The sequence below is a fragment of the Choloepus didactylus genome, chromosome 10 (assembly GCF_015220235.1).
Source record: "Choloepus didactylus isolate mChoDid1 chromosome 10, mChoDid1.pri, whole genome shotgun sequence".
Classification (NCBI taxonomy): domain Eukaryota; kingdom Metazoa; phylum Chordata; class Mammalia; order Pilosa; family Megalonychidae; genus Choloepus; species Choloepus didactylus.
In genome coordinates this window covers 48,274,321-48,295,312 of record NC_051316.1, presented here as the reverse complement: position 1 = coordinate 48,295,312, position 20,992 = coordinate 48,274,321, and the positions used below count along the sequence as shown (strand labels likewise).

General features: G+C 37.1%; 1 protein-coding gene across 5 annotated transcripts in view; it reads left to right on the top strand.

The window, feature by feature from the left end:
- Positions 1-20,452: 20,452 nt before the first annotated feature.
- Positions 20,453-20,992, top strand: part of LOC119504870 (COBW domain-containing protein 3) — a 50,138-nt gene continuing 49,598 nt past the window's right edge. For 4 of the 5 annotated variants that reach the window (XM_037797471.1, XM_037797469.1, XM_037797470.1 and 1 more), the window contains exon 1: positions 20,453-20,700. In XM_037797471.1, coding sequence (XP_037653399.1) covers positions 20,544-20,700 — 157 coding nt within the window. In that variant the 5' untranslated portion in view covers positions 20,453-20,543. Of the gene's footprint in view, positions 20,809-20,992 lie in introns of all 5 variants that reach the window. The other variant, XM_037797472.1, reaches the window with a different exon arrangement.

The window sequence follows — 20,992 nt, the reverse complement described above, 5'->3', positions numbered from 1 at the left end:
TCCCTAAAGATTCAATTACCCATCCCTTGGTTGGTTCTTGGAAAATGCCAATTTCCCGGGCATCCTGTAAATCCACTAAATGTACTTTCCCCTCTCCCTAGTGTCTGCTGTATCTGCAGAGGTAAAAGCTAGGCTCTGATCCATGCTTGAGGGGATTCAGTGATGGGCTTCTATTCTGGGCTGCAGGTGGCATTCTTCACCTGTAAAATAGGGCCAATAGTGGTATCTTCTTCCAGGATCACTATGAAGATTAAATAATGTAAATCCCTTATGGTAAGTGACATATTGCTATTATTATCATTACCTATTATCATTACCAAAAGTCCAAATAAAAGTGGCTTAACACCCAGGTTTATAACCCAAGTGTTCCAACTCAGCTCAGCCCCAAGACCAAAGAACACACCAGGCATGGGTTAGACATGAGTTTGATGGGACTTACGGACAGGAAAGATGGTTCCACAGCGGCCGCCAGCCAGGAAAGATGGAAGTTAGTGCTCCTCAAAGAGCGGGGGTTGGGTGGGGGGTGGGTGGGTACCAGCAGTTGGTTTATTAGGGTTAAGACAAAGACATTCCATAGGGTGAGAGAACAGAGTTTCCATAGAGTCTTGTGACATGGGGGTGTGGAGATTTGTTATCAACAGTGGTCAGGGAAGGGGAGTTTTAATGCTTTCATTACGATGCCATTTGTACATTCTTTCCCACCCTGAGAGGTCTGATGACCTTTAATGTCTGTCCTGGTCAAGTAGGGGGCTACATGAAATAACTCACTTTCACTATGGAGGGGAGAAGGTCAGGGGCCCTGGTTCCCCACACCAAGTAAATCAGAGGACGGCCATCCAGGATTGGGTCAGCAACTCCAAATGCCATCAAGGACCCAGGTTCTTTCTTTCCCTCCACCCTGCCATCCTCAGTACATTGGCCTTTGGTTGTCATCCTTTCATCTTTGGCTGCAGGATGGTTCCTATGACTCTAAGTAGCCACAGCATACACCAATATCCCACAAAGGAAGAAAGAAGGCCAAGTCTATCTCCATGTGATGCTCCACCTTTCCCAGAAGTCCTCCAGGAAACTTGCCTTTAGTGCTCACTGGTCAAAAAAGGTCAGATGCTCCTCCTCAGCTGCCAGAGAAGCTGGGAGAGAGTACCTAGTAGAGAGGATTGGATAAGCATGGTTGGCCTAGAGATTTCTGATACATTCTTTTGAGTTGCTCAAGCAAAATGGGGACAGAAGGGAGAATGGTCATTTGGTACACAGTGAACAAAGCCTATTATACCCGTTTTATTGAGAAGATTAGGTAAGATAATGCATATAAAGGATAGCTCAAACTGCTGGATATTGCGTACACTCTCAGAACAGGTTAGCTTAATCTTTATTCCTATTCTACATTTGTGTTGCTTTAAAGTGAAATAAATTGTTTTTTAAATGTTTATTATTATTTCTTCATGACAGTTTCCCAAAAGTGGAATTTGCTAGGTCAAAAGTTATATAAAATCTTGCCAAAATGCCTGAATGTAATCAAGAGGAAATAGTAGACGAACCTAATTGAGGGATATTCTACTAAGCAACTGTCCATATTCTTAAAAATGTCAGTGCCATGAAAGACAAAGAAAAGCTGAGGAACTTGTACAGATTAAAGGAGACTAAGGAGACATGGCAACTAAAGGTAATGAAGATGCTGGAATAGATTCGGGATCAAGAAAAAATATGCTATAAAGAACACTGTTGGGATAATTTTCAAATCTGCATTTGGGCTGTATATTTGATAATAATAATAGTGTATCAAATTTACATTTCCTGTGACCATATAAAAGAATATTCTTAGGAAATATGTACTGAAGAATTTAGAGCCGAGGGGCATGATGTCTGCAACTTACTCTCAAATGGTCAGCAATGATGATGATATTAACAACATGAAAATGACTACAAATAAAACAACAATAAAATAATAAAATAATCTAGATGAAGTGTGCAGAAGTTCATATTGTAAATTTGAAGTTTTTTACAAAATAAAAAGTTAAAGATAAATAAAATAAAAATTTACGAACATAATTTTGACTTCTGTTGGTATGTACCAATTTATAAGCAATGTAAGAGACTATTTCATTACATCCTCACCAACGTTGACAGCGGTGTATGTATAATTTCATTCATTTATTCATTCACTCAAGAAGTATTTAGTGAGCATCTGCTATGTGCCAGGCATTGTGTGAGGTTATAGATATGTCCCATGAATAAGATGAATATTGCCACTGTCCTAAGGAGCTTATAGTCTAGTGTAGTTGTAGTATAGATAAGTAAACAAGTAATTTCTATACAGAGTAATTACTGCACTGATAGGCCAAACAGGATCCTACATGTGCTTACAGAAACACATGGAAGACCATGGAATCTTTCCCAAGATAGGGATGTCTAGGAAGGGTAGGAGGTAGCCAGGCACGGGTTAAGGAACAAAGGTAGCCCAGACATTTGTAAAGGCTAAAGCAACTGGATGCCATTCACTGACCTAGAGCATATAGGAGAGGGGATTTGATTGGAAAAGGAGACGGGAACATAATGAAATGGGTTGGGGATGTGGAAATGAACATTCAAGAAACCTTGAAAAGAAGACATCTTGAAGGAAGTATAGTGTCGGAGAAAGGGCATGGGCTCAATTGTCAGGCCAACTTAGATTCAAACCCTTGAGTCACTACTTAATAGATGTGTGTGAAGTTGAACAAATCCTTTAACTTTTCAGAGCCCCAGTTTTCCCTTTCATAAAACAGGGATAATAATGTTGATTATAGAGTTGTAGGGAGGATTAAATGAGATGATGCATGTAAAGTGCCTAGCCCAGTGCCTAGCACATTCTGAGCACTCAAAATTTGGAGATTTTGTTATTATGGAAGAAAATCAGAGGAGTGGATTAGTAATAACCTTGAACTATAGTATCAAAGACTAAAGCCAGGAAGATAGGAAGAGTTTTACAAGATCCCTTTGACTATAGTTAAAGCCAGTATCAGTTTCCTGTTCTGTTGACAAGTGAACCATAAAAGTAAATGAACTTGTGGTGGCTCAGATAAATTCAAGAATCACAGTGGTCATTTCTGTTCCATGGACACTACTGCTGACCAGTTACACTGAGAATAGGAATAGTCAATAGCAAAATGATGAGGCAGGCTTATTTGTCTTCAAACACTCCTACGTCAGCTTTTAATTCCCTTGCGAAAGTGCACAATAGATTTCTGAGTAGAGGTGATGGATTGAATATATACATTTACTTTGATTCTCTCTTGAGCCAATAATAAAATGACAGTAAAGGGATTTTTTTTTTATAGGCATAAACTCACAATGACAGAGATAAGAAGGGAAGGCAAGAGCCACAAAATTTTGGAATAAAGAGGCCACATAGACAAGAAGTAATTTATTTAATAGCCTTGAGAAAGGTGATCCCTAAATTTGCTTTGGAGAAAGCTGGGTTATACCTGATTACACCATAGACCTCCCAAATGCTTGGCAATGCCAGGTACCTATGGAATTTGGAATAAAGTTGGGGCTAAAACAGAAGGATTGGCTTGTAAGTCTATTTAAGAAGTGGCTAGATCCTTAAATCACCTCTCCAATTCTGTATAGCCAAGGAACTGCTGTTTTTAATTCCTGCCAGAAGCTGAGTAAAGTAATAGAGGGGATCACTTTCTGGGGAACACTTAGCACATTTAGGGATGGGGTTCTACTGTAAACAGACGGGGCAGCTTCTGTGAACACTTACGGAAACATTTATAACTCAGTGAAATTCCAAGTCTTTTACCTCCATTCTAATCCCAGAACATGAGAGATTGGAAAGTTATTCTCTGGGGTATCCGAACACATCTCAAGGAAAGATATGAAGATATTGACTTCCAGAGTACCCCAACCAAATGGCCCAGTCAGATGACCGGCACTGAAGCCCACAATCAATAAGCTTCACCCATGGAATCAGAACTTCCAAGAAGCCTTTTCAGCGTCTTACTCCTAAATATGAACAGACAACCAAAGATGACCGGGCATCTAAGGAAAACCATCAATATGAAAGTTAAAGACCAACACAAACACACATATACAACACACACAAACACACACACACGACACATATTCATACAAAGTAATTGAAGAAATTGAGACTATGCTGGGAGAAGAAACCTTTAAAAAAAATCCAACAACTATCATTAATATCCACAGAGGGATAAGAGAAGATATTGCACCCATGAAATAAGAATATTATGTTATTTTTAAAAGGAACATTCAGGGGGACATTTTTGCAATATGATAAACAAAATAAAAAATTCAAAGAAAGTTTGGATGACAGGGTTGAGCAAATCTCCCAGAAAGTAGAGCAAAAAGACACACACACACACAAAAAAAAAAAAAAAAAAAAAAAGAAAGAAAGAAAGAAAGAAGAAGAAAAAAGACAGGAAATAGTCTTAAAAAAATAAGAAAATTGGAAGACCAGAATGAGAAGTTCCACATCTGTATAAAAGGAGTTCCACAATGAGATACATAGAAAATGGGAGGAAATCATCAATAAAATAATTGAAAGAAACTAAAGGATATGAGTTTGCAAATTAAAAGAACCCACTGAATATCATCTTTGGATTCACTGAATTCATTGTCTGAAATGAATGGAATAAGACATCTACCAACATACGCTATTATGCAATTTTAAAACTTTGGCAACAAAGTGAAAATCCTATAAGTTTCTGCCATTAGAGGACAGAAGATAGTCATTTACAAAATATTAATAAACAGAATGGGTTTCTCAGCAGCAAACTGTAAATTGGAAGATATGGATCAGTGCCTACAAAATTCTGTAGAAAAAAGAGTTCCATCCTAGAATTTTGTATTTGACTGTGGCAGAGGCCATTAGTGATCACCAGATAACCATGCTCTTCTCCATATTTACTGGTTCCCATGGATCTAGTTGGAGTCATAGAAATAATACTCCCCCAAGGAATTTGAGTGGAACAACTTGTCACTCCTAGTCTCTGACAGTTCAGAGTGGTTGTGCCTTCTTTGCCCTCTCACTATCCCATCCTGATAACTGAAATGAAGACTCCTACCTTGTGGAAATGCCAGATGGAAGTAACGTCATATAAGAGTTGGCTGATTTGCATTGGCCTGTGACATGATGAGAAACAAACTTCCTTAATATTAAGCAACTGAGATTTCAGGGTATTTGTTACCGCAGTATAGCCTAGCATAGCATGACTATTAAAGCAACCAACCCATCAACCAAACCTGTATGTGCACAACAAGGACATTTCCATACATACAAGGTCTCAAAAAACTTACCTAATATGCACTCTTTTTCAGGAAGCCACCCGAGGATATGCTCCACAAAAAGAAAGGAGTAAACCAAGGAAGAGGAAGGCTTGGGATACTGGAATCAAGGGAATTCAGTTCAAGAGAGAGACAAAGTTAATCCCCAACACTGTGATAAAAGGAGAGGTCTCAGCTGTGCACTGGGCATAAAGGGTAGCTAGTCCAAAGTAGTGTGGATCACAAAATTTCAGGATAGATTTCCCTAAGAATATGAAATGAAAGGAATACCTGATCCATCTGAACACATGAAAAGAATATTTAATCAACTGTTTCAGAGTTTGGGGATAAATTAGTGATGAATACATGATATCATGCAAACAGTACCACCACCACAACAAAAAGAAGAGAATTATTAATTTGAGGGATGACGAAAAGTTGAGTAGGAAATAAAAAAAAAGACACTATGAAGCTCAATTATGAATATCATTTACATAATCAAAGTAATTTTGAAATAAATATTAATCTAACTAAAATAATAGTGTGGAGAGAAAAATAGTTGGGTGTGGGGGGAGGGATAAAAAGGAGTTAAATTTGAAAGCACAGATGTATGCATGAGTTAAATTTGTCAGCACAGATGTATACATAAGTAAAAAAAAGTCATCAACCCGTACACCCAAGATTAGTGAGATTTACTCTGTTTGTTAGGCCTCAATTAAAAAAAAAAACAAAAAACAACACAACAACTAACTGTTGTCCAACTTTTAATCTAAAACTGTAAATTCAAATACCTAATGGGGCTGGTCAGGAGCTGAAATGAGTGAAGCAGTCTTGGTGTGATTGAATAGGGAATGGTGGGAAGCTGATAAACTGAAGAACACATTCTCTGACACAATTCTCTGAACTGCCACTACTCAGCTCCAGTCATGAAACTTGGGCACCATATCATCAGATCTAAGGAAATTTTCAAGAAAAGCCAGATAAATACATTTTTAAAATGAAAATGTTCTGATTTTTAAAACATTGCATTATTGAAACACACACACACACACACATCTGTAGGCTGCATTTGGCCTATATGCTGGCAGTTGGCAGCCCTAAACTGGAGCTTTCTCATGCTCACTTGGAGGGTATGGGTAAGGTATAATGCCCTCAAAATTGTACTGCATTGGGTCAGTACAATTGGCTCTGGAGGAAAATAATTAAAAGCAGCAAACCGAAGACTGAAGACCTACAACTAACAAACCAAAGCAAAACAAAACAAAACAAAGAAACAAAACCTCTGGACCTACATATGTTCTCAAGGTATGTTGACATGATAAAATCAAAATTACTTAGTGCTTATACGAGACCAAGGATTATGCCTTTGACTTTACATATTCAAAGGGAGAATTAATCAGAATGACTTTTACAAATTAATGAAAGATTTAAGTTCACTGGGTAATTCAGGTTTTGCTAATATCGGAATATCTAAAGTTTATTTTAACCTGATACCAATGAATGATTCATCATTTCTCCTGATTCCAGGCTGGGCCAGTGTCCTGTGTCTTATACCAAGCAATGTGATGTAAATTAGTCTTCTGATTCCTAAACTATCTATTGTTTGTTCAACAGGAGTAAATAGTGTAGCAAGTGAATAACAGTGAGAAAACAATTTAATGTGTCATGTAAATTTAAAGTGAAAACAAAGACAGAATGCAGATCAATAGGTAGGCTGAGGCCCGAAGTGTAGAGGCAGTTGATTGGAAACAGATCCAAAGGAAGTCTGGGGGATGATGGAATTGTTCTAAAATGGGATTGTGGTGATTGTTACACAACTGTATCAATGTATTAAAACTGGTTGTTAGTACACATAAAATGGGTGAATTTTATGCTACGTAAGTTATACTTTAATAAAGCTAGGGTTTTTAAAAAGGGTGATGGATGGATGATAAAATTAGTGGGCCAAAGTATGAAGAGAACAAGATATTTACATGGTCTCAAAGTATCTCCCCACAAGATACTTACTAACTACAAACAGAGAAACAGTAACTTTACAGTGGAGATACCACTTTGACCAAGTGATCAGTAAACATTACCAGTAGTGGGACGTGTGTACATCCTGAAGTGATGCACAGAGAAAGACACAACATCAGTTTGTAGTATTCCCTCCAAAAATGCTTAACATATTTAATTATGAAGAATCAGACAAACCCAAGTTGAGAGACATTCTACAAAGTAACTAACCAGTATTCTTCAGAAGGATGAAGATCATTAAAGACAAAGACTGAGGAATGTCCCTGATTAAAGTAGACTGAGGAGATGTGACAACTGAATGCAATGTGGGATCCTGGGTTGAATACTGGTCCAAGTAAAAGGATTTTAGTGGGACAAATGGTCAAATTTGAATACAGTCTCTAGATTAGTTAATAGTATTGTATCAGTATTAATTTCCTGCTAATTGTACTGAAATTATGTAAGATATTAACATTAGGGAAAGCAGGGTTAAAGGTATATGAGAATTTCTGAACTATTTTTGCTACTTTTGTAAGGTGAAATAGTTTCAAAATGAAAAGTTAAAAAATTAAAAGGAAGTTTTATTGTGCAAATGGGAAAATGGCAATGAGTCAGTAACAAGAAATTAATGGTGGAATGATGACAAAAATTCTTCCCATTGTTCAGGAAGGCAACAAATAAGAAAATAACTCAATGTAGAGAAATTCTTTAGTGAACTCATTAAAAGAAATATTATATTAACCATTCTCTTTTTTCTTTTCCTCCCCTCCAAATGGAACCATACTGTACATACTATTCTGCACTTTTCTTTTTCTACTCAATATATCTTTGTCATGACTCTGTTGTATTCTGAAATAAAACATCTAAACCTAAAAATTTTTTATCCAGCTTTGCTTAATCTGAAAAGAGAAATTACAGGTCACTGTGCTGGTTTGGATATATTATGGACCCCGTAAGAGCCATGATCTTTTAATCTGATCCTGTTGGGTGGAATCTTTAGATTGGGTTATTTTCATGGAGGTGTGGACCCCACCCATTCAGGATGGGTCTTGATTGATTACTGGAGTACTTAAGACAGCTCAGGAGCCAACACTGATGCTGATGCTTTGAGATGCAGACAGAAGAACATTTGGTGATGCAAGCTAAGAGATGAAGCCCAGAGTTTGCCCCCAGAGAAGCTAAGAGGGGACCCCCAGATGCTTCGAGAGAAATACCGTAGGAGAAGGAAGCAAGGACACACAGGAAGCTAAGAGAGAGGAGTGATGACAGAAGCCCAGAGACATTTTGGAGAAAGCCATTTTGAAATGAAACCTGGGAGCAAAGGACCAGCAGACACCAGCCATGTGCCTTCCCAGCTGACAGAAGTGTTCTAGACACCACTGGCCTTTCTTCAGTGAAGGTATCCTCTTGTTGATGCCTTAGTTTGGACACTTTTATGGGCTTAGAACTTAGGTTATTTGTAACCTATTAAATCCCCTTTATAAAAGCCAATCCATCTTTGGTATTTTGCATAATGGCAACTCTAGCAAACCGGAACAGTCTCAGTGATATTTGATGAGAAAGAAAAGACAGAGTCTTATTGACCAAGAGTTTTTAGAATTCAAAGTACTCTTCTGGTTATAATTCTACTCAGTAAAGACTATGAAGTGAGTGTTTACATTCTGGTGACCATAGAAGCATAACTAACAAAGAGCACTGGCCAGGTAGGGCAAATGTGCAATGCACATTCTGTTTCTAGTAAATTTATCACATGTGCTCTGTTTCTGTTTTAATATATTAAATTAATTTTCTCTTCATTGTTACTGAGAAAAAGTAGCTTTCCAAGGGTGTCAACAGTTAACTTCAAAATTTTAATTTAACCTCCCAGGAATGTAACTCTTAACTTTAAATCATGTAATGACTATGCAGATTATAAAACATGTTCCTTAAAGAAATTGTAATTTAACCTATAGGAAATAAATGTTTTAGGAAATTAAATTTGCTCACTTAAACTGTATATGCATTCACCACAAGTGATCAAAAACCCACCATTTTACAAATGGTGTAGGTTCTTTTGTTAATCAGAATGCCTCATTCAGACTCTCTCTGTCTCTCCCTTTTCTTAGAGGCTGTTTAAAATAAAGGTGCCTCTAGCAGTTTCATATCTACATACAATGTAAATCCTTGCCCTCCCATAATATTCTAATATATGAATGAGCCAAAATATTTAGCTATTCCCCGCTGGATGGATATTTAGCATATTTCCATCTTTTTACCAACTAAATAATACTGCTATAAATGTCGTAAATGTCTACACAAGTATATCTCCTATCAGTAGAATTTCTGGGTTTAAAGGAATATGCAATTAATATTTTGATAGATATTATTAAATATGCCTTCCATAAAAAGGTTGCTGATACGTATTTTATTTTTTATAGTTTTCATGTTACAAAACAATACAAAATATACAAAGATGTATTTAAAAAATAAAAAGTAACCAATGTTCCTCTCCTCCATTGTCCCTGCCTCTATCTGAAGTAGCCCATATTTCACAAGTGTGTGTACCCTTCCAGTCATTGTTTGCACATACATACACACATAAATACACATGAACAGATACTCACACAACCTTGTATATGTACAGGCAATTTTTGCTTGTTAGTTTTTACAGAAATGGAATCATACTACATACATTACTGTTGAAAATTGCTTTTTCACCTCACAAGATTTTTTTTATTGTTATTCTACAAATCAGTACATACACACATGCATACATATTATTTCATCTCTCTGCTATAATTTTCTGCATGCATGAATGCATATACGTATCATTTACTTGAAATAGGATCATCTTATAAATGCATTTGAAAATCTTGTATTTTATGCATGCTATTCTTAAAGACCTTTTTCCTTTTATTTATTTGACTTGTTTCTCCCTCTCCTCCCACCTTTGCTTTTTTTTTTTAATTAAATTCAGTTTTATTGAAATACATTCACATACCATACAGTCATACATGGTGTGCAGTCAGTTGTTCACAGTACCATCATATAGTTATGAATTCATCATCCTAATCTATTTTTGAACATTTTCCTTATACCAGAAAAAATCAGAATAAGAATAAAAAATAAAAGTAAAAAAGAACACCCAAATCATCCCCCTCATCCCACCCTATGTTTCATTTAGTTTTTGTCCCCATTTTTCTACTCATTCATCCATACACTAGATAAAGAGTGTGATCCACAAGGTTTTCACAATCACACTGTCACCCCTTGTAAACTACATTGTTATACAGTCACCTCCAGGAGCCCAGACTACTGGATTGGGGTTTGATAGTTTCAGGTATTTACTTCTAGCTATTCCAATACATTAAAATCTAAGAGGTATTGTCTGTATAGTGCATAAGAATGTCCACCAGAGTGACCTCTCAACTCCATTTGAAATCTCTCAGCCACGGAAACTTTATTTCGTTTCATTTTCATCCCCCTTTTGGTCGAGAAGATGTTCTCAATTCCACGATTCCAGGTCCAGATTCATCCCTGGGAGTCATATCCTGCATTGCCAGGGAGATTTACACCCCTGGGTGTCAGATCCCATGTAGAGGGGAGGGCAGTGAGTTCACCTGCCATGTTGGCTTGGCTGGAGAGATAGGGCCACATCTGAGCAACAAAGAGGCACTCGGGGAGACTCTTAGACACAATTATAAGTAGGTTTAGCCTCTCCTTTGCAGTAACGAGCTTCGTAAGGGCAAGTCCTGTGATAGAGGGCTTGGCACATCAAACCACCAGTCCTCAATGTTTGTGAGAACATCAGCATCAGTCCAGCTGAGGAAGTCCAACACGTTTGCATTTCCCCCCTGATCCTCAGGGGGGGCCTGCAAATATATTTTTATTCTCTGCCCAGATTACTTTGGGATGTGTCACTATTTCACTCTAACCTATACTAACCTACCATATCTCACTTCCTATTCCCACCTTTGCTTTTGCCACCTACAGCACTTTCCCTAATTCCTCTTGCCTGAAAGGGAAACCATGTTATCAGCTTATGCATGTTTTAATAATTATAAATTATGTTTAAATAATTCTATAATAATTACATAAATACCATTTCATATATACTTAATACTTATTAGTGCATAAAGAAGTGTGCCAAAGCTTAACTGTCTGCTGCCATTATCATCACTAGCTTGGGTGGTTTAGAGCATTCCACAAAAAAAAAATATGAAGGGAAAAGAACCATTATGATGTAAAAATATGTAGCTTAATATTCCATCTACCAATATATTCTAGTAATGGTACTGAGGGTTTTGAATGGCTCTGCTATATCTTAGGCACAAAGCAGCACTATAATCAATATGTCACATGTATATATATATATATATATATATAATAAAATATCTATGGATAAATTTAACCAGGATATAAAGGACTTGTACAAAGAAATCTACGAATCATTGCTGAAAGAAATTAAAGATGATGCAAATAAAAGGAAAGATATCCTGTGTCCATGAATTGGAAGACTCAATATTATTACATGTCAATTCTACCCCCCAAAAATTTACAGATTCAATGTAATCCCAATCAGCCCACAGCCTTGTTTGCAGAAATGGAAAAGGCAATAATCAAATTCATATGGAAGGGCAAGGGGTCCCAAATAGCTAAAACCATCATGAAAAAAAAGAACAAACTTGGAGGACTCACATTTTCAAATTTCAAAATTTATTACAAAGCTACAGTAATCAAGAGTGTGGTACTGGCACAAGGACAGACATATGGACCAATAGAATAGATCTGAGTGTTCAGAAGTAAACCCATACATCTATGGCCAGGTGATTTTTGTCAAGAGTGCCATGTCCACTCAATTTAATAAATGGTGCAGGGAAAACCAGATATTCACATACAAAAGAATAAAAGTGAACCCTACCTCATACCATATACAAAAATTAACTCAAAATGGATCAACAACCTAAATATAAGAATTACAACTACAAAACTCTTAGAAGGAAACATAGGAAAGTATCTTCAGGCAATTGTGTTAGGTAGTGGATTCCCAGACCTTTAAACCCAAAGCACAAGCAACAAAAGAAAAAATAAATTGGACTTCATCAAAATTTAAAAAAAGACACACACACACATCTGTGCGTCAGAGGACATTATGAAGAAAGTGAAAAGACTATCTACAGAATGGGAGAAAATATTTGGAAACCATATATATATAAGGGTTTACTGTCCATATTATATAAAAACTCCTACAACTCAACCACAAAAAGACAAGCAAACCAATTTAAAAATGGGCAAAGAAATTGAATAGACATTTCTCTAAAGAAGATATACAAATGGCCAATAGCACATGAAACGATGCTCAACATCATCAGTCATTAGAGAGATACAAATCAAAATGACAATGAGATACCATTTCACCCCCACTAAAATAGCTATCATTTTAAAAAATGGAAAATAACAGGAGTTGGCAAGGATGCAGAGAAATAGGAACCCTCATACATTGTTTTTGGGAATGTAAAATGGTGCAGCCACTGTGAAAAACAGTTTAGTGATAACTCAAAAAGTTAAACATAGAATTACCATATGACCTAGCAATCCCACTTCTAGGTATATATCTAAAAGAATTAAATACAGGAACTCAAGCAGATATTTCTACCCTGATGTTCATTACCAGCATTATTTATAATAGCCGAAAGGTAGAAGCAACCCAAGTGTCCATCAACAGATGAAAGGATAAACAAAATGTGGTGTATACATACAATGGAATATTACTCAGCTATAAAAAAGGAATGAAATTCTGATGAAACTTGAAGATGTCATGTTGAGTGAAATGTCAGACACAAAAGGACAGATATTGTAAGATTTCATTTATATGAAACAATGAGAATATACAAATCCATAGAGATAAAAAGAAAATTATATATTTCCAAAGGTGGGGGAGGGAGGGAATGGGGTGTTGATGCTTAATGACTATGAGTTTCTGTTTGAACATTTTGATAATAGATGGTTGTGACGGTACCACAACACTGTGAATGTAATTAATATCATGGATTGTTTACTTGAATGTGGTTAAATGGGAAATTTTACGTTGTATGTAAGTTACCACAATCAAGTTTTTTTAAAAGATGCAATACGCAAACTCATTTTTCTCTGAGCAGAAATGCAGAAATAATTTTTAATCCATGTATTGTACAATGCTGCCAAACATCATTATCCATAATTAAATTTATGAAAATATATGTAAAATTATGCATAGCAAACACACACTACAAAACATGAGCTTGTTATAAAATAAATACAGTATATGCATAGAATCACATTAATTCTAAGTAACCCAGACAGCTGACAAGAAATTAATATTAAAATGAATTTTTATAAACCTTAATATTTCTACAACTTAACTGATCTAATTCAATAAGCAAAACCAGTAACTCTAAAATATCAAACTGGAATAGGAATAAAACTTATTATTTAAAGTAAAAGCTATAGCTTTAAGAATACTTTCTTATATTTCTTGAGAATCTGTTGAATTTACCTTTGAGTAAGTTTTGGAGAGTTGTCTAATCAATTGCCATGCCCCTTACAATGATATGATGAAAATTATATAAATATATAAATATATATTTATATATCTACTCTGGAATACCATAAAGTGGTTAAAAAATGAATGGTGTAGTTCTAACTTTTGTGAGAAGGAAAAATTATTAGTGAGTATTGTTCAAGTTCCAGAACAATGCCTAGTTGTATGTTTCTGTTTATATTAAAAACAAAAGCTCCAAGTGTATACAAATGCATTGAAAAATGTCTGACTAACATGGCAGTGGCAGTGATAGTATTGGACAAAAAAAATTCCAGACTAATGTCCATTAAATTGCTCACAGTTACATAATATCAGTGAAGAGGTGTGAGGCTAAGTGAAAGGGGTCCTCCATTTTACCCTATGTACTTCTGTACTGTTCAAAATTTTCTTAATGAGAATATATTCAGGTATTCATATAGTTATACAATTTTTAAAATAGTCAAACAAACAAAACCCCATATTGATTCAATTATTGGTTAGGATTAGTTTCAGTGGCTTAAACAGAGGTTTAAACAAGATAAAAATTCATTTCCCTTTTCCGCAGCTCTTCTCCACATTGTCCTTGTTCAGAGTGCAGGCTGCTTCCAGGTACCTGCTTCACCACCTCTGGGATGTGCCTCTCATCCTCAATAAGGAAGAGTCACTCCAGCCATCACCCCTGCCTCCCAGGCAGCAGGAAGAAGGAAGAAAGGAAGAAGGATGCTAGGTTCCACAAAACTGCCATGTCACACTTCTGCATAAATCCTATTGGCCAGAGTTTCATTATATGGCTGTATCTAGTTGCAAGGCAGCCTAGGAAGTGTAGTCTTTACCTCTGGAGGGCATACACCTCGATAAAAATCAGGCATTCTGTTACGATTACAGAAGGGGAGGATGGGCCACAGAGTCCTTGATTCAGGAACTTTCAAATTATTATAGACATAAGTCTGGAAGGATGGCTAAAATAATGGAAAAGTACCATGTTGGAGTAAGAGTGCTGAAGGATGTTGACTTGAAGGAAATCCCCTAGAGAACCATGATGTGATTGACACAGAGACAGGGAAGTGGCTGGGATGATTGGAAAATATATACTGCCATGTTTTGGGGGCTGCCTACTCTGAATCTCAAGGGCAGAAAATAGACATCAAAGTAAGAAGAAAAAAGTAAAGCAATCTAAGGGAAGAATTCATGAATCCTTCTCCTTAAGTGAAATTCTGGTTCCTAACTGAGAGGCAGAGATATGGGACTAGTCTTGAAGGAAAACTAGGGCTTTGTATAAAGCACCATGTTTTAGTTTCCTAGGCTGCTCCAGCAAATACCATGAAATGGTTTGGCTTAAACAATGGGGATTTACTCATTCATGATTTTAAGGCCTGGAAAATGATGCTTTCTCCCCAAAGACTATGGCATTCTGGGGTTGGCTGCTGGTGATCCTTGCTCTCTCTGTCACATGACAAGGCACATGGTGGTGTCTCCTGGGTTTTTCCTTCTCCTCTGGGTTCCTTCACTCTTGCTTCCTGTGGCTTTCTCTTTGTCCAGTAATAGGATTAAGACCCATCTTGACTGAGGTGGGTCACGCTTTAACTGAAGTAACCTCATCAAAACGTCCTGCTTAAATGGGTTCACCCCACAGGAATGGATTAGATTTAAGAGCATGTTTTTTCTGGGGTACATACAGCTTCAAACTACCACATACTGTATTTTACTTAAATGCAATTAAACATTCTTTAAGGAAATTTGGAAGAATAGTAAGAAGAAGGAAGAATGGAGATATTTCATTCATTTTGGCATCTTATATTTACATTTAAGAAATCATGAATAGATGCCTGTGGATTTTTGGCTTCACTTTTCTAAAACTATAAAAATTAGAAAGTGAAATGCAAAGCCACAGATATCAGTTTTAAATTTCTTTTGACAACAGAAGAGGATATTATTTAAACTGTCTCCTAAACTGTTACAACAAAAAAATCATTGCACAAGAATTTTTTTTAGGTTTGCTCAATCCCCATTCCTTGCCTGATGGTACATTTTACAGCGAATAGTTAACCACCCAAGTTGGCCAGCCTGTGGGCTTTGCATAGTGTTTTCTTTTTTTGTTTTCTGGGAAGTGGCTGCACTGTAAACTTAGCCTTATTAATAGCATGGTTTCACTGCCTAGGTAATGAATTCAGTCAATATTACCAAAAGTCTGTACAATTAAAGACACGCTGCTAAAACACTGGAGAGTACATATATATACACACAAGCCACCTTCAATTTTCTGGGAATGGAATATTATTTCATATCCTTAAAGTGGTTGTATAACTTAACAGAGGAATATATCCTGCTTTGAATATTGATTTTCTACCATAACTAAAGCAGTCACAGCAATAGAAGCCATTGGCTTTTGGCCTTTCAGAAATGTTTCCAATAAGTTCCTGCGTACTTAATGAAAAATAGCAAGTTTTTATTCATTTATTTATTTATTTGTTTTTTGTTTCAGCTAGATAAGAGGAACTGGGTTAATTTTGAAACCCTCAGTTTCCTTTCCTCTATTGCTGGCCTGTGGTGTGTTCTTTCCTCTGCAGGAAGTTGCAAAAATGACAGAAAAACAAAACAAAACCCAGTTGGCATTATTTTTAAGCTTCCTTTTGATTTGGAAATAGCTACAGCCCATATGTTTTCTAATGGTGACTCCCTATTCAAGGGAAAAAAATGGGGCAAAGAGGAATAGTAGGGAATGATGCCAAAGGACATAGCTCAGGGCTATTGCCATGAAGCTGAGCTGCAAAGTTCAGGCAGCTCAAAAGCTTTTCTGCTCTGCTCCCTTTGAGGAAAGCTCCTGTCACAGCGCACAGACTCAAGTGCTGCCTAAATGGGTTTCTCCAAGGCCAGGGATCACTGTCCTTGGAGAAATAGGTAAAGCTTCTTAGCTTCAGACCTTCCCAAATATTAGAACAGTGGTAAGTGTGCAACCTAAACTTTTGGAGGAAGGGGGTTGTTGCAATGGTGAACAATTTAGAAACTGGATTTAAAATGGCAAGGATGACCTACTTTTGCAAGAAGTCATTTAATGCAGTTTAGGAAAGCAGTACATCATTAGTTTAGAACTGAAATTGGCACATGCTGGGCCATAGCTCTTTTTGTACAGTCTGCAAGCTAAGAATAGTTTTTACATTTTTGGTAGGTTCAAAAAAAATTAAGAGAAGAATAGTATTTCATAACATGAAAAGTATATGAAATTCAGATTTCAAAATGTGTAGAAATTTCTCTTCTCTCTTATTATATAAGCACTTACATAATATCCTGGATTTTGCTTCTTGGCTTGTAAAGCCAAAAATATTTACTGTCTGGACCATAACAGAAAGAGTTTTGCAGATTCCTGGTTTAGAAGAGCATGGAATTTAGTGTCAGGCAGATCTGGATTGAGCCCCAGGGCTACCATTCACTGGTTGTATGGTGTTGGGCAAATTTTTAAACCTTTCTAAGCCTCAGTTACATCATCTATAAAGTATTTACTTTGTAGAGTTAAATGAGATAATGCACATGATGTATTTAGCACAATGCCTGTCAGACATAAAGGCCCAATACATTATTATTATTGTTATTGTTCTATCATAGAGTATATGAGATTAAGCAAAATTGCAAAGTTAAATAAGGAGAAAAAAATTTTGTTATGTTAGAAACTGTAATAGAGTTGTAAAAGGCATTTTGGATTTAAAACAACAAAGACGCACTAAAAAGAGAATGTATAAATTTGATGTCCTGTGTATGAGAGGAAAAAAAAAAAAAAAAAAGCCAAACCCAGCCATACAGGGATAACTGAAATTATAAGCCATTTGCTTGAATAAAAAACTTTCACTATTTCAAGCATATGCTTGCTAAATTCTGTCCAGTTAGTAGAGTCCAACAACTTATCAGAATAGGTACAGCATCTTGCCACAGAAAGTTATCTTGCTGAAGAATAATATGGAAATAGACCAATGGAAAATTTTTATGAAGATGTAATCTTGAACCAATATATTCCTTAACTGGGGAAATTGCCACAAGTAAGTTCCAACTTAACTCTACTCAGAAAGTCAGGACTTGAAACTGCTGAGGGTGGGAGCTGAAGGCAGTGCTTTCTGCAAATGCATACTGATACCACCACATCTTGATATACAGGTGTGCTTTTAACTTTTTTAACAGCAGCTTTGAGATAAAAATTCACATCCCCTACAATTCAGCTATTTAAATATACAATTGAGTGATTTTTAATATATTTGTACAGTTGTGCTACCATCACCAAATCAATTTTAGAACATTTTCATCATCCCCAAAAGAAACCTTGCATCCATTAGCAGTCACCCCATTCCCTTTCCGTGACCCCCAGGCCCTGGCAACCACGAATCTACTTTCCGTCTTTATAGATTTGCCTATTCTAGACATTTCATAGGAATGGAATCATGCCATATGTGGTCTTTTGTGATTGGCTTCTTTCACTTTGCATAATATTTTTGAGGTTCATCCAGGTTGTAGCAGGTGTGTACTGCTGAATAATATTCCATTGCATAGATATACCACATTTTATGTCCTTGATGGATTTGATGGACATCCTCCTGGGATCAACGGCTTTCTGGCTGGCCAGCAATGCTTGGGTTCCTTGGCTTTTCCATTGCATGGCGATGTCCTCTCCTTTGTCTTATGGGTTCCATTGACTTCCAGCTTCTAGGTCCTCCCCATGACTTCCTTTCTTATAAGGCCTCCAGTAATAGGATTAAGATTCATCCCGATTCAGTTGGCCACACTTTAACTAAAAATAATACTGTAATGGTCCTATTACAACGGTTTCACTCTTGCATGCATGGGATTAAGGTGAAGAAAATATGTTTTTTTCTGGAGTACCTAATTTAGCCTACCACAGTAAGAAGAGGTGGTCAGGGCTGTAATATCTTCTGTCCATGCAGCAATGCAGTGCTGAAGGGTCACTGAGTGAATAATGGGATGCCTGTGGATGGAATATAACTCCTTCATTCAGGTTGCCCCCAAATCCTTTTTTCCAAAGAATTTATGAAGCCCAAAAATTTGTGAACTATTGTGCTGAGGGCTTATCATTATCTTTTTTGGGTTGTCCATCACGGCTTCTCCCCTCTGGTAGAATAAAGTGAACTCAACCATCAGTTCCCAGGCAGTTACCTCACCAGTTCATGATTACTTATTGTCAGAGCTGGCAAAGCATACAGCCCTCTTGATTTCTCAGATTGAGTATATGTGTGAGTATAATGATAGGCTAATTTGCACTCCTTGGACCCTCTCCTATTTGTGTTCTGCAATTGTGATAGCAGTTATGCCAAAGAATAGTTTCAAGATATGTGTCCACATCAGTAGAACTAATGGAAGACACACAGTATATTTTACGGAGAATTGCAAAGAAGGAAGGGAGAAATGAAACATTTATTTGGCAGCAGAAAGGTGGTAAAAAACATGGCCTTTACATTAATTAGAATTTGTCACCTAACTTGGAAAAGCAATTTAACCTCTCTGTACCTCATTAAAATAGGGGATAATAATACTTCCTAGGGCTGTTCTAAGGTTAAACATGGCCAAAACACACATGAAGAGATGCTCAACCTTATTAGTAATGAAGGAAATGTAAATCAAGACCACAATGAGATATTATTTTATATTCATTTGACGGAAAAAATTAATGTCTGAAAATATTGAGATATTGATCAATGAGATCTCATACATTGCTGGGGTAATTATGAATGAATAACAGCTACAGGTAGAAAGTTAGATCTTAGTAAGATGAGTTAATATAGCAAACCTCAGGATATTATATATTATATGATATCCTTTTTATAAAGTTTAAAGACAAGCAAAATTAAACAACTTATTCTGGAAGAACATATGTATGATAAAACTAAAAAAGAAAAGAGGGAATGATCAGCAACCCAGCACCGAAGTGACGATAGTAGTTATTATGCTAGAGGAGAGCCAGAAGATTGCAACAGAGGATGGGCACATAGGTAGGTGTAACTTATTGGTGATGTTCTCAAGTTAGGGGTGGGTTCAAAGGAATTCTTTATGAATATATATAAATATAACAGAGGGCCATTCAGATATTAATGATGAGAGAATCTCGTGAACCAAAGAATATGACTTATGAAGTCAGTGCACCGAGGTCCAAATAATTGAGAAAAAAATAAAAGCAAAGCATGTGTATAGAAAAGATTTAGATTTGTGTATGTATGTAATTATAAAAAAGAAAAAAAATTCATTGGTGATTCCTTTAGGTAGAAAAATTACAATTAACATCGCAGTGTTATATATAGCCTTTCATTCTTCTTCCCCCTACAAATTAAAAAAAATTACTAGATATTTACTAAATACTTTCAAGTCTGTGCCCTGTGAAAACTCTCCTTAGGCCTGTCCACCCACTCTGGATTCAAACCAGCCTTGCCTCAGCCCTACCAACAGCTAATAGGCGGTAAGGCTGTACGCGTCATATACTGCAGTGACAGCTTCAGGGCGACGCTCGTTAAGGCTGTGACCGGTCCGCCTCAGATCCAGAAAGCACGCCCCGGGGGCGTGGCCAGAAGCTCCGGGGAGGCGTGGCTATAGGGTGAGGCGGGCCTCAGTCAGAGCTCAGGTAAACCCGGCAGGATCGCGAGGCGCTACCGGTCGCGTTGTGATGACGTCAGGAGCGGCTTGAGCTTTTTGGGTTCCGATTCCTTTCGGGTTCCTGAGCTGAGGAGGAGGAGGGGGTGCGCGGTAGGCCATGATGTTACAGATTATTGGCTCTGTGGATGAGGAAGACGAGCAAGCGGAGGAGGATTGTCCTGAGTTGGTCCCCATTGAAACGAAGCATAACGAAGAGGAAGAAAAGTCTAGCCCCGGCGCCAAGATCCCAGTCACAATTATCACCGGGTATTTAGGTAACTAATAATCCCGGTCAGAGAATGTCGTGAACCCGGGATTTTTGGAGTTGCTGGTGTCTTTTCTTAGGCATCGGGGCTCCCTGGCTGCGAGTAAATGTCTCTGAGGTAGGGGGCTGCATCACTTGGTCCCGGTATGGGTTGCTTCTTATCTCAGGGGTTAATGATGCGCAGACCCTTCTGCGCTAGATTCACATTTCTCAAGCGGCACTGAGGAGTTAAACCTCGCGTTTTGAAACGGGTCCTCCCTTTGCACTTTGACACCCGCCCTCGCCCCCTAATTTTTTGAGTG